At 41.8% G+C, this 15,397-nt stretch overlaps 1 protein-coding gene across 1 annotated transcript in view; it reads left to right on the top strand.

Moving 5' to 3' along the window:
- LOC138982241 (mucin-5AC-like) overlaps window positions 1-15,397 on the top strand; it is a 36,815-nt gene that overhangs the window by 12,917 nt on the left and 8,501 nt on the right. Inside the window, exons 2-3 of the mRNA XM_070355483.1 lie at window positions 13,194-14,276; window positions 15,144-15,280. Of these exons, the coding sequence (XP_070211584.1) occupies window positions 13,194-14,276; window positions 15,144-15,280 (1,220 nt within the window). The remainder of the gene's footprint in view (window positions 1-13,193; window positions 14,277-15,143; window positions 15,281-15,397) is intronic.

Below are 15,397 nucleotides of genomic sequence, written 5' to 3'. Positions count from 1 at the left end.
AAAGGCCAGAGAGACCAATTTCATTTAAGTTTTTTTCAATAAAACATAAATAATTAGATTCAATCATCTTGTTGATATACAATTTATAAGTAAAGCAATACACAATATAATACTTGAACATGTATTTTTATGAATAGGACTAATCAGTTTATACCAATAGCAAAGCATTCTACATTTCATATTAACATATAGTGGATAATCGGCAAAATCAATCTGCAAACAGTACCAAATTATGTACAGCAAGGTTTATGATGATTTATAAGGCCAAACAAAAATATATGTTGGTTTAGGGTAACGCAACCGACCCTATTTTTTCCCGCCGACCCTAAAACTTTTTTTTAATGTGAGCACAAGTGAAATGTTGCTCTTCTCCGATGTAAAAACCTAGACAGATATGTGGTGGTGTACATAACCGTTACTACGGGAAGGAACGTCGCTTTAAGGTTAAAACCTGTGGTTGGGATATCTGAAAATAAATTGTCCTCCAACAAGAGGCTTTATCTGTCGTGGCTGTTTATATAATTAAACCTGCAGGCGAGAATGCAAAAACAAAAACAACAAGTCGCGTAAGGCGAAAATACAACATTTAGTCAAGTAGCTGTCGAACTCACAGAATGAAACTGAACGCAACGCAACGCAGCAAGACCGTATACTCGTAGCATCGTCACTCCACCGCCCGTGGCAAAGGCAGTGCCCGTGGAATTGACAAGAAGAGCGGGGTATTCGTTGCGCTGAGAAGGATAGCACGCTTTTCTGTACCTCTCTTCGTTTTAACTTTCTGAGCGTGTTTTTAATCCAAACATATCATATCTATATGTTTTTGGAATCAGGAACCGACAAGGAATAAGATGAAAGTGTTTTTAAATTGATTTCGAAAAAAACAATTTGATAATAATTTTTATATATTTAATTTTCAGAGCTTGTTTTTAATCCAAATATAACATATTTATATGTTTTTGGAATCAGCAAATGATGGAAAATAAGATAAACGTAAATTTGGATCGTTTTATAAATTTTTATTTTTTTTTACAATTTTCAGATTTTTAATGACCAAAGTCATTAATTAATTTTTAAGCCACCAAGCTGAAATGCAATACCGAAGTCCGGGCTTCGTCGAAGATTACTTGACCAAAATTTCAACCAATTTGGTTGAAAAATGAGGGCGTGACAGTGCCGCCTCAACTTTCACGAAAAGCCGGATATGACGTCATCAAAGACATTTATCAAAAAAATGAAAAACAAGTTCGGGGATTTCATACCCAGGAACTCTCATGTCAAATTTCATAAAGATCGGTCCAGTAGTTTAGTCTGAATCGCTCTACACACACACACAGACACACGCACATACACAACGACCCTCGTCTCGATTCCCCCCTCGATGTTAAAACATTTAGTCATAACTTGACTAAATGTAAAAACCGAAGACCTCCGTTTGTCTGTTGTTATTTTCCTCTTTAAGCCAGTTTCCTGTTATGGGCTTGGCGTAGTGAGGCAACATACTCGTGGACGCATGATGGCCCACACATAATGTTGATTATTTCATATCGAAGGTTATATTTTGGGGTTTTCGTCCTCGTGACAGCGTGTTATAAGTTTCAAAAAACGAGAGAATAAAAGCTTGAAAAGTCCCTTGTTTTTTTTATAGGGGTTGGTGTGCGCGCGTTTGCAGGTGGGGGTGGGGGTGAATAAGAAAGCGGAATGCAATATTTGTATATTGTTTGGTGAACGTCCCAACACGAAGATCACATAGTGAACCGATCTAAAACAAAGAAAGAAACAAACAAACAACAAGTCGCGTAAGGCGAAAATACAATATTTAGTCAAGTAGCTGCCATTTTTCAGCAAGACCGTATACTCGTAGCATCGTCAGTCCACCGCTCATGGCAAAGGCAGTGAAATTGACAAGAAGAGCGGGGTAGTAGTTGCGCTAAGAAGGATAGCACGCTTTTCTGTACCTCTCTTTGTTTTAACTTTCTGAGCGTGTTTTTAATCCAAACATATCATATCTATATGTTTTTGGAATCAGGAACCGACAAGGAATAAGATGAAAGTGTTTTTAAATTGATTTGGACAATTTAATTTTGATAATAATTTTTATATATTTAATTTTCAGAGCTTGTTTTGAATCCGAATATAACATATTTATATGTTTTTGGAATCAGAAAATGATGGAGATTAAGATAAACGTAAATTTGGATCGTTTTATAAATTTTTATTTTTTTTTACAATTTTCCGATTTTTAATGACCAAAGTCATTAATTAATTTTTAAGCCACCAAGCTGAAATGCAATACCGAACCCCGGGCTTCGTCGAAGATTACTTGACCAAAATTTCAACCAATTTGGTTGAAAAATGAGGGCGTGACAGTGCCGCCTCAACTTTCACGAAAAGCCGGATATGACGTCATCAAAGACATTTATCAAAAAAATGAAAAAAACGTTCGGGCATTTCATACCCAGGAACTCTCATGTCAAATTTCGTAAAGATCGGTCCAGTAGTTTAGTCTGAATCGCTCTACACACACACACAGACAGACGCACATACACCATACCCTCGTTTCGATTCCCCCTCGATGTTAAAATATTTAGTCAAAACTTGACTAAATATAAAAACCACTGAGACTCTAAGAAAAAAAAGTCGCTCGTGTTGTCTGCAAGACATCGAATCGAACCGAATATCTCGTCTACCTTGACACACATTCTCCTGTGCATGACGTCGGACACCAGTCCTGGGAGATAAAAACACCGCAGTCTTTCAGAACCTTGAGAAAAGTTACAAGAAATCGATTATTATTCCAGGACCTCTCTCTCTATACAGTTTTTCCCGCCAAGAGAATGGAAAAAACACCTGAGGGTAGATTAAAATCTAAAAGAAAAAAACACGTGAGAAAGAGAGGGCGGGGGAGAGAGAAAAAAAAGTGAAATTAATTAACCTCATTACATTTTGAATTCACATGACAAATACATTAGGCCGCACATTTTCACTTCGCAGAAACACAACTCCACAAATAAAAGGCAGACAGGTCAGAAAATAGTGTGTGTGTTTTATGGTATTTTTTTTCTTGATAAACTCTTACGACATTGACATTGTTTTCATCTGCATAAATCATGAGCATTTTGACACACATTTTGGGTAAAAATCATTTCGGTTGTTCGTTAGTAACGTGTGCATGGCTCAGACTACGAGCGGTTCCAGTAACACGAACCATTAATTCCACTTTATTGATTCAATTTACAGTGTTAGCCTTTGTTGCTTGCAAACACTCGGGAGCCCTGTCTGATGTTGGTTTCATTCGTGACCGAATGTGAAGTAACATATGGCGAACTGTGTATGGGATCAAGGTAGAATGATTCATCAACTCATTTTAACCCCCATGGCATGGAAAGTGACTCTGCCAATTCCAAACTTGACTGTCAGTTTTCCGAAATTATAAATATTCAAACATCACAGGAAGCCAGTAGAAATGGAAACAGATATGCCATCGGTATCATCGTGCATAGGAACCTTTTTCAGGGATCTGCATTTGGGAGCTCGAGCGGGAGGTATTGAGCGCACTGAGGGAATAAAGGCTAAACGGTCATAATAAACGGATGTGAAGAAGCGATGTTCGTCTTCTTCTTTTTCTTCTTCTTTTTCTTCTGCGTTCAAGGGCTGCAACTCCCACGTACGCTCGTGTTTGCACAAGTGGGCTTTTGCGTGTTTGGACGTGTTCTCCCCTCCATTAAGGCAGTCCGTTTTCAGGGAATGCATGCCAGGTATTTTTGTGTTTCTGCGATCCAACAAACTCTGATATGGATCTTTTCCAAGCCTTTGGTCTTGTACTTGCCTGTTCACACGGAGGCACTAGTAGGTCTGCACATACATGTATGTTGTCCTGGGAGATTGCAAACATCTCCACCTTCATCCAACAAGGTGCGGCTGGGTGGCAAACCCCGAACCGTCCATATTAAACGCCCATGTCTTAACCACGATGCTATTGCGTCCGTCGGCGACTCTCCTGAAACTTAATCAGTTAAAGGCACAGTAAGCCTCCCGTAAACCATCACAGATACGGTCAGGCTTTTACACACAGTACAAACACCCTTTCATTTAAACACTCACCGATTGAGAACATCCTAGGTGCCCTCCGTAAAGAGCGAACAATTTTCAAAGAATTTATTTTTGCGTGGTTTATCTTACCCCTGAGCCATCGTGAACCCGTGTGATCCAGTTTCCCTTTTTCACAATGTAGTCGTCAGTTACTTATTTGAATGCGACTATTTACAATAGCACGTTTTTATGCACGAAACAAACGGCTGTGGTTCACAAGAACTCTAGCGATGGCTTTTGACTTTTGAGAGGAACGGCGATATGCACTGATAAACCGGCGTCGTCTGCTACGACCCTTGCGTGACCCTGCTTCCGGGCTTTTCTTTTTTCAAACTTTCACAACTTCGAATTGTACTGATCTTGTCTTGATGAAAAAAGAATTCTTTTATGATTAAAGAATGTTTGTGTAACAAGCTGTCAATTTATTATTTAAATTTTAAAAGTTAGGTCTAGCGCAAAAACGCACCACGGTCCAAAAACATTTTGATAATCATCGATTCACGGCTATCGCCAGTTTACATCGATAGAATGAGACCCGAAGGGAAGTAACTCATGTTTGACCTGAGTTCAGGATGGGTCCAAAAAGTGTTCGAGACAATCTGCAAAATTAATTCTTTAACAATTGCTCGCTCTTTACGTAGGGCACCTAGGATGTTCCCGTTTGGTGAGCGTTCAAATGGAAGGGTGTTTGTACTGTGTGTAAAAGCCTGAAAGTATCTGTGGTGGTTTAGGGGAGGCTTACTGTCCGGGCGTGAATTCCGGTATTCATAACAGCCGTCCAGCACCAAAACGAGGCGCCATTGCTGTTGAGGCCAAGTCCACGAAAATAAATTCTTTGAAAATTTCTCACGCTCGACAGAAAGCAGCCAGGATGTTCCCGTTCGGTGAGCGTTCAAATGGAAGTATGCTTGTACTAAATGTAGACGCTCGGGGAGCTCTGTGATGGTTTACGGGAGGCTTACTGTGCCTTTAACGTTTCTAATATGCTTAAATGATAATATGAATTTGCATGATGTTTGTCAGTGTTGCGTTTGTTTCTGACTTTAACAATTCTCTTTTAAAAAACCCAACTATTGGTATCTCTGTGTGTCTTTGTGTGTGTGTGTCTTTGTGTGTGTGTGTGTGTGTGTGTGTGTGTGTGTGTGTGTGTGTATGTGTGTGTGTGTGTGTGTGCGTGCGTGCGTGTGTGTGTGTGTGTGTGTGTGTGTGTGTTTAGCAGAAACGTGGAAATGTGCACAAGCAGGCCGATAACAAAAGCTTGCCCGCATCCCAGGGGCCAGTTTCAAACAAACACATTTTAAAATACCGAAGTTGTCGAACTCCCTAGACGGAAAAACTTTGTCGTCAAAGCAAATGAATTGCAAAGTTCAAACAGAATAAGACATGTGAACTTATTTTGTCAGAGCTGCACAGAGAGCTATCATGCACACACAAAAACACGTACTTGTTTTTGATTAATTTCCTTTCAAAAGTTTCCAATCATTTCAAAGGGCTCTGCATATCTGAACAATTGTGCATGTAAGCTCAGCAACCTCACACTCATGATGTCATAACAAGGACATAACAACACACACACACACACTCACACACACCAAGGGCGGATCCAAGATCTTAAGGAAGGGGGGGCACACCCAAACTTTTTTTTCACAAACTTGAAGGAGCAAAGCGCCTGAATTGAGGGCGCAAAGCGCCTGAATTGAGGGCGCAAAGCGCCCGAACATGCTACGGGAGTCCGGGGGCATGCCCCCCGGAATGTTTTTTTCAAGGAAGCAAAATGCTGCAATCTAGGGCCACCTGAGCTCAGAAACTGTCATTTAATCATCTCTCTCTCTCTCTCTCTCTCTCTCTCTCTCTCTCTCTCTCTCTCTCTCTCTCTCTCTCTTTTTTTTTTCCTGAAGGGGGGCCCGGGCCCCCTTCGCCCCCCAAAAAAAAATCCGCCACTGCACACACACACACACACACACACACACACACACACACACACACACACACACACACACATATATATACAGAGAGAGAGAGAGAGAGAGACAGACAGACAGACAGACAGACAGACAGACAGACAGAGAGAGACAGAGAGAGAGGGGGGGGGGGGGGGAGAACGAGAGCGGTTGGGGGGAGGGGGCGATAAAGAGGAAGATACTGACCGACCGGCCAACACACAAACTAGCAGAGGGTTATTTCATATCAAAATAAGGCCTCAAAACTTGCATTCTAAATAGAAAACTCATACTGTCGGTAATCTCATTAATTTGTCAGCCCTGAATAGGCTATAGGCAGAATTGATAATTATCCCCTGGAGATGTGTACTCTAACCAATATTATCCCCTCAAATTGCCAACACACTGCAAAACATTATCATGAATCATCATCAATCATTTACGTAAAGCATACACACTCGTTGGCGGACAATTGGCGGCCAAAGTTTACACTGAGTTCACTGGTACTGACACTCTTTGATTGTTCCCCAAAGTGCTTCACGGGTGCTGTTTGCATAGGCAGATGCGGAAACGCTAGACACCAATCATTCTGCAGTCCGTGGATATTATATGACCACATAAATGAGCAAATCCAACATCGGGTGTGCCAGCTTGGATGAGACTCTCGCTCTCTCTCTGTCTCTCTCTCTCTCTCTTTCTCTCTCTCTCTCTATTTCTCTCTCTCTATTTCTCCCTCTCTCTCTCTCCCCCCCCCTTATCTCCTTCACTCTCCCCCCTCTCTCTCTCTTTGCCTCTCTCTCCCTCACTCTTTGCCTCTCTCTATCTCTCCCTCTCTCTCTTTCCCTCTCTCTCTCTCCCGCTTTCCCACCCTCTCGCTCTCTCCCCCTTTCTCTCTTCCTCTCTCTCTCTCTCTCTTTCTCTCTCAGTCTCTCTCTCTCTCTCTCTCTCTCTCTCTCTCTCTCTCTCTCTCTCTCTCTCTCTCTCTCTCTCTCTCTCTCTCTCTCTCTCTCTCTCTCTCTCTCTAACTGTGTACACTCAATCGAGATACGCAGCAGAATTTTGTTCATTATTCATGTGATGTTATTTGTGTATCCGGTCAAGATAAAACATTCGGTTTGTCTTACAATCAGATAATAAAGTTGTATTTAAATTGCATTGACCTAAAATGGTAGAACAAAATCGACTGAAGAATACGATGTTTAAACTGGACCAAGGACAGCTGAAAAGGCATTGTAGGCTACTGAGTGGTCTTGCTATTCGCTGTCGTCTCCTTCAACAAAAAAGGTCGATCGTTCTGGCCTGCTATTTTTCTTTGTACACAATTTTGATTTTGATTTTGCTCCCAATCTCATTGTGTTCCCTTTTTCAGAGAGAGAGGGAGAGAGAAACATACAGAGAAAGACAGACAGACGGACAAACAGATACAGAAAGAGAAAAGGATAGACAGAGAGACTGAGAGATACAGAAAGAGATAGGGAGACAATGACAATGACAATGACAATTCTTTATTTTTCGAGGGTAACAAGAATACGCATAGATATGCTATTTTTGCATCTGGCCCTCGTCCTAAACAAGGATTAGGGGAGGGTGGGGCAGGTAGGGTCAAAAAAATCCTTTTTCACTCTCATTCAAAGATTAACCAGTGAAAACATTTCAAACAACTTTTTAAGAAAACTTTAATCCTTTTGCAATACAATAATTCAACATTCGAAAATAAATCGTTCTAATCATGAGAGATAAACGATAAATAAAAAGGTCACCAAAAATACCCAACCTGCCCCACCACGGGGCAGGTTGGGTACCCCTGTGGGGAAGGTTGGGTCAACTTGAGAAAAACAGCTATTATCCTGCCAAAATAAAGGTAAATTAATAAATTGACTAGCTGAACGATACCACAATTAACCCGTGTATATAATTGAGATATGAAAACAACCAACCAAACAAAGAAGAACAAGAAAATTGCCAATAGTAACAACTTACCAAAAACAAACACGAAGCAAAAAATAATATTAAAAAACATCAATGGAAAATAACATAACTTCGCATGTCTGTGCGTGTTGTTATTAAAAACATAACTGAAATAAGAGGTCAGGGTTGAATACAAATGGTGCCGTTGCTGTTGCAATAAACAAAACCTGTCATTCTGTAACACAAACAATATTTATAACTCATACACATGAAATACACGCACCCATCAACACACAATCGCGCGCGTACATACAAACAAATTCACCTATGATTCATATTTCATGCAATAACAAATTTATCCTACATACGTGAGAGAGACACTCGTGAGATAATAATCGTTCAAATCACACGTGTGTATATCATGTAAATGAGGTCATGTCAAGCAAGTCTGGCAGGGACCTGTTTTTCCACTGCTTACAGGGCTGAATATTGGCGGTCGCCCGATCGCCCCCGGCGGGTTCAAATCGCGTCGGGCGGGTTCCAAATTCTGCTGAAATCGCCCGCCGTGCGGGTTCAAATTTCGCTGAAGCACAAAGTCGTCTGTCACTTCTCTACTGCCCACTCATCCCCCCCCCCACTTTGAGAAGGACTCAGGACTACCACCAATCAAGGCCAGACACAGTGGCTAGACAGCTACCCCTCTCCGCCTCACTTGACCGTGTCACCACCCCTCCAGTGCCACGAGCCGCTGGCGATTGCATCAGCAGTCAAAATAGCTACTACCCCCCCTCCCTCCCCCCTCTTTGCGCTATTCACTTCAACCCCTCTCTTATCTTATTCTGCGCTGACCAATCCTTCAGAGACTTTCCTCTCATATAAAAACTCGGTCATTGACCCCGGGTAAGAAGGTCAGTGTCTGGACAGGCAGCTGTGTTCAGATTGCAAGTACCGATCATTGACCCAGGTCTCAAGGCCAACCAGCTTTTACAATGCCTCGACTGCAGGACATTTTCAGTTAAATACACGTAAGTAAAATATGTAGGATAAACAGAATACTACATGGCTTTCGCTCGCAGTTCAATATTAAATTAAAAAAACTCGTGTAAATCTGGTACGACACAGCAAGCCATGTAGTATTCTCTATATGTAAAGAAGGGGCAGGTTGGGTAATGACGGGGCAGGTCGAGTCACTGACCCAACCTGCCCATACCCTACCTGCCCCGCACAGGGTGCACAAAGAAATCGGTCTGTTACGTTTCGATTCAATTTAAATACGAATTTAAACAGCACAATTCACTTCTAAAATGAATCAGGTGTGTATACTAAAGATATCATCCATGAGCACCCTGTTAATCCACGTATAGAACAAAAAGTATGAGAGTCAAAAAAGTCACTTACTGTCAAATTTCATGGTGAAACCACCGGATCCATACTTGCACATCACTACCATTCAAACAAATTGGCGATAGGGACGCACTGGGACATTCAAAAACATAGATCGGAAACGAAACGGGAATATCTTTTCAATTGTGAGAGTTATTCAAGGTGACCCAACCTGCCCCTGACCCTACCTGCCCCACCCTCCCCTAATCTACTACTACAACTGCTACTAAAAACTCATTACATGAATACATGAGAGAGAGAGAGAGAGAGAGAGAGAGAGAGAGAGAGAGAGAGAGAGAGAGAGAGAGAGAGAGAGAGAGAGCGTGAGAGACACAGACAGACAGACAGACAGACAGAAACAGAGAGAGTGAGAGATACTGTCAGAGATACAGTATTGTGTTAGGAAGAAGTGAGGCAGGAAGGCATGTGGTTTGATGTGATGTAGTGTTTGATGGTTGCTCAACTAAGGCCGTGCAGAAACACTTTCAATTAAAAGCCTCAAATTAATAGGGCGAAATCGACTTCGCGAGGCTGGCTGCCCGAAGCTTTGGCACTGAGTTTTCGGTAAAAGACTTCGCGAGGTCGACCTCGGGCTCAATTAAGGGCAGCCTTTAGATTTGAGAAATACAGATTTAATCACATGCCTGTCTCGCCACTGTTTCCGTCTGTTCAATTATTTTGTTAGATGACTCTTCGGCTGCCTACCTGCCGGCCTGTCTGTCTCTCTACCCGTAAGTCCGTCCGTCCGTCCGTCCGTCTGTCTGTCTGTCTGTCTATCAACTCAAGCACAAAACGAAACACACATTTGTTTACAACAGCAGTTTTTCCATGATAAAACATCATGGCGTGAAGCAGAGTAAATGCAGATAAAAACATGTTAATGAGGGCTGACATTCGATCGCGCTTCCAACGAAGTGATAATGCTGTTGAGACAGGAAATACCCATTTGCTGATGATAAAAAATTTCACGAAAACACAGCTAGAATAATACAAACATGCTTCCTGGAGGGATGCATCTATTTGTCAAAACATTGTGTGTTTATTTCTACGCACTCCGTGTCCAGTCCTGCCAGTGCAGTTTTCTGAAAAAGTAATCACACCGTAGGGCCTATACCGGGGTTGCACTAGGTAAATCTGTCCGAAGCGGTTGCACCCTTATTTTTCTGTCCGAAGGGAGACACGCGACGTAAGTTTCTGCACAAAATCACCTGTAATTCCTCACAAATGACATATCATCACAAAACTACCGTTTGTACTTTGGCCTAAGGTGTCATAGCATCATATCATCGATTTGTTTCATTGCTTCAATGTGTTTGTGAACGTTGGCCTTCAAGTATTTACACATTTCAAGCGCATTATGTGCAAATTTTGACTTTCCGCAGTTACTAGGGAAATTCAAGCACATGAGAAAGACTACACGCGATTGTAATGTGATCTATGGTCATTTCTTGACATCTGGGTCAGATGGTATGATTTAAAGTGGTGCAGGAGCGTCATATTTCATGAATCTGTGAAGACATTCAAAGATTTGTCGGTTGCGCATCTCCGAAGTGGCTGGTTGCGCATCTCCGAAGTTTTAGCTTTGTTTCGGTTGCGCACCGCCGAAGCATTTCCTTAGTATTTTGCCTACATTATGCTAAATAAAATTAATAATGTTGATCGTCAGCGCCCGCCCCAATTTTTGGGGCCGCCCGGAGGATTTTTTTATTTTTGTGTGTGTGTGATTTTCATGTTCCAAAGTGACATTTTCGCATCTGACAAGGCATGCACATGAATTCAGTGCAATGTTGTGTGTGTGCGTGTGTGTGTGTGTGTGTGTGTGTGTGTGTGTGTGTGTGTGTGTGTGTGTGTGTGTGTTGTGCCGTGTGTGTGTGCATTTGTCCGTGTGAGCATTTGTCCTGTGAGCAATTGTCATACAACCACAAAATGCAACAAAACTTGCTACGGTTAACCGTGGACAATTTGTTATGCGTCTTAGAGGAAAAAGTGTGTTTTGGGGCTTGACCAAACAGGATTTTAAGGATAACGGGCTTGTGTGGTTTTCTTTTAACAGATTTAGCTTCATAACTTATTGTTAGCAAAACGTCAATTTACCTGAGCCTGCCCAGATCGTTTGGCCGTCTGGACAGCCAACCGCTATTAATTTGCTATGCACCTAAGAGCAAAAGTTGGTCTATTTCACCTCTTGAAATAGAATCCTGAAGGGAAAAACGCTGACGCGATTTTTCCCCGATTTAAAAAAATAGAATTATACAGTAATGATTACGAACAAAGTGTCATTTCTAAACACACCAACACTCTTTCCTTCAGAATCGTGTTTGGTCAAGCCTAATAAACGACTTTTTGCTCTTAGCCATATAAGACTCCTGTAGAGAGAGAAAGACACAGAGAGAGAGAGAGAGAGAGAGAGAGAGAGAGAGAGAGAGAGAGACAGAGAGAGACAGAGAGAGATGAGAGAGAGACAGAGACAGAGAGATAGAGAGAGAGATAGAAAGAGATATATATTGTGTACACCAAATCGGCACAGACAAGCAGATATATGATTTTCCATACCAATTTGGAACATACCCAGAGGCGGACACAAATAGATTCCTGTTTATTTCTTTGAAATATCTTCGGCGGTGTGCAACCGATTGCTTCGGGGGTGTGCAACCAGAAAAACAGAGAGACTTCAGAGATGCGCAACCGACAAATCTTTGAATGTCTTCACAGATTCATGAAATATGACGCTCCTGCACCACTTTAAATCATACCATCTGACCCAGATGTCAAGAAATGACCATAGATCACATTACAATCGTGTGTAGCCTTTCTCATGTGCTTGAATTTCCCTAGTAACTGCGGAAAGTCAAAATTTGCACATAATGCGCTTGAAATGTGTAAATGTACTTGAAGGCCAACGTTCACAAACACATTGAAGCAATGAAACAAATCGATGATATGATGCTATGACACCTTAGGCCAAAGTACAAATGTTAGTTTTGTGATGATATGTCATTTGTGAGGAATTACAGGTGATTTTGTGCAGAAACTTACGTCGCGTGTCTCCCTTCGGACAGAAAAATAAGGGTGCAACCGCTTCGGACAGATTTGCCTAGTGCAACCACGGTATACGGTGTGGTAATGCTTGTGGCGGTTAGCTTTCAATGCCTGCAGTTCTATTTGTTTACTCATGCGCAGAAATGGCTTTGCCCTTCTTTTTTTATATACCTGTTTCTAAGTGTGTCTGAATTTCGTATTGTTCAAACAAGCATCAATGACTTTCCTGTTGTTAAAGCGTCCATCAGTACACGTAATACATGTACTTCTGTGTGTGTACACGTGCACAAAAATGACTGTGCCTTTGTTTGCCTGTTTCTGAATTTCGCATTGTTTAAATACGCACCAGTGGCTTTTCCTATGGTTGTATGGTCCGGTCACATTGATTTCTTAATGTCTGTTTGCAGTTATACGCGGCATTGCTCTGTTTCGTGCGAATTGTTCTGCATTGATATTTACCTTTGCTTTCGCATGTCAACAATACAAAGAAGTTGCTCGCACTCGTTCCTAAAAACTGATCCTATTGTTGTGGTGACTAGTATTGCAACAGAATTACAATGACAGTTAGTTACTTAAGAACGAGAATCCTAATCTTCAGTTTTGTAAATCCAAATCAGAAGCAACCGATCGAACAGTACATGTCAGTCTGTCTGTCTGTCTGTCTGTCTGTCTGTCGGTTGGTCTGTCCGCCTGAATCTGTCTGTCTGTATTTGTGGTGCCTGTGTGCAAGGTTTAGTAAAGACTCGATCATTTTACATGTTGTCTATTGGGTGTTTTTCTCCATTATTATTTTCTGTGAAAGATTGTTCTGAAATGTGCTTTTGTCCCTTTCAGCAACAACGCAGGCTCCTGTTTCCGGAACGGCTCAGTTAACATCCGAAACTACTGCGGTCGCTGAACCAGAATTGACGTCACAGTCTGTGTCAGAATCAACATCAGAACCTGAATCTGAAGTGACGTCAGAACCTGAGTCAGAATCAACATCAGAACCTGAATCTGAAGTGTCGTCACAACCTGAGTCAGAATCAACATCAGAACCTGAATCTGAAGTAACGTCACAACCTGAGTCAGAATCAACATCAGAACCTGAATCTGAAGCGACACCACAACCTGAGTCAGAATCAACATCAGAACCTGAATCTGAAGTAACGTCACAACCTGAGTCAGAATCAACATCAGAACCTGAATCTGAAGTGACGTCACAACTTGTTTCGGAAGGAATATCAGAACCTGAATCTAACGTGACGTCACAACCTGAGTCTGAAGCAACATCAGAACCTGAATCTGAAGTGACGTCACAACCTGAATCTGAATCATCGTCAGAACCTGAATCTGAAGTGACGTCACAACCTGAGTCGGAATCATCGTCAGAACCTGAATCTGAAGTGACGTCACAACCTGAATCTGAATCATCGTCAGAACCTGAATCTGAAGTGACGTCACAACCTGAGTCTGAAGGAACATCAGAACCTGAATCCGACGTCACATCGGAGCCTCTTTCGGAAGGAATATCAGAACCTGTGTCAGAAGCAACCTCAGAACCGGAATCAGAGGTAACATCAGAACCAGAATCGGAAGTGACATCAGAACCGGAATCAGAAGTAACCTCAGAACCAGAATCGGAAGGAACCTCAGAACCGGAATCGGTAGTAACATCAGAACCGGAATCGGAAGTAACCTCTGAACCGGAATCGGAAGGAACCTCAGAACCCAAGGCCGAAGTTTTAGCAGAACCCGAATCGGCAGTAACTTCTGAACCAATTTCAGAGCAAACATCCGAGCCAGAATCCGAAGCTTCTGCGAAGCCGGAATCAGGTGCAGCAGCGGATGCAGAAGTAATGGGTGTTCCAGAGCAGAGACCTTCAGCAGTAGAAATTGTCGGTCCACCTGTCATACTCATCAGTGCTATTATAATCGGTGAGTATTCTCAAGTGAACTGCAACACGCGAGCCGCTCAAAGTGTCAACTGTAAGCCGAACGCTACGTGTTTTGTGTTTGTGACGTTCTAACTGCTTACCCTGTTGTTTCCCTATCAAATTCATAGTCATCGCTGAATCCTTGCTGGCTGATTTGGACTGAAATTGTGTCGGATGTGTTAAGTTAGGCTGCTGGTAAAACGTTAAAGACGTACTATATCAATTAACAAGCAAAACAAGACGTCTTTTTTGGCCCTACCTTTCAAGGTGAAATGTCTGATGTCAAAAGCCAAACAAAGTTCGAAGAGACGTCATAACATGAATAATGGCGTCACGTAAAAATCTGTCACTTCTTCTGTGTCTCCCGAGGAAGTGACAAAGTTTGTCTCGGAGACTTCAACATAATTATCAGCAATCGAAAACTAATCGAAAGGTCACCACCAGGCTGTGCAAGTATCAGTATCGAATATCATTAAGCTTGGAGGGCTAGTGCTGCTCATCCATAGGAAAACCTATTAACTTACTTTTTGTATTGCTTCGTCATCATTGTTTGCCCAACTGAATTTGCATACAGTATACGTACTGGTGTCTCTGTCCGCCTACGCCTGCTTACATGTCTACTCTACTTTTACCAACCTTTTTTTCTGCATTTTTTTGCTCATTATTTTTGTTAGTGTGTTTTGTTGAGTCAAAGGGGTTTGTTTGCTTGCTTGTCATGGTTTTTTAGTGGGTGGGTTTTTTAAAGTTTAAACAAAATTATAATTTTAAGTCGTCATCTCTTCCAGTTCTTGTCCTTTTTCTATGCTTCAAAAAACTGTCATTAAGATCCTGAAATGCACACGTCAGTTACGCCTGGCATTTGTTGCAGCATTGTTGGTGTTGTTACTGAGGTCAAGAAGGGCTTCCATCAACAACACAGTGCACGGAGTCAGTAAGACTTTCCTGGATTCTATCATCACCAAGAAAAAAGTCAACTGTGTGTCTCCTACTCATGAGCAGCTGAAGGTATGCTGTTGCGGTTGCCATGGTTATAAGTCGAGTTTTTTGTGTTGTTTTTGTTGTTGTTTTTACATTTAGTCAAGTTTTGACTACATTTTTTAACGTAGAGGGGGGAATCGAGAC

Source organism: Littorina saxatilis, linkage group LG1, assembly GCF_037325665.1.
Source record: "Littorina saxatilis isolate snail1 linkage group LG1, US_GU_Lsax_2.0, whole genome shotgun sequence".
NCBI classification, from domain to species: domain Eukaryota; kingdom Metazoa; phylum Mollusca; class Gastropoda; order Littorinimorpha; family Littorinidae; genus Littorina; species Littorina saxatilis.
This window is presented reverse-complemented; position numbering and strand designations above follow the sequence as displayed.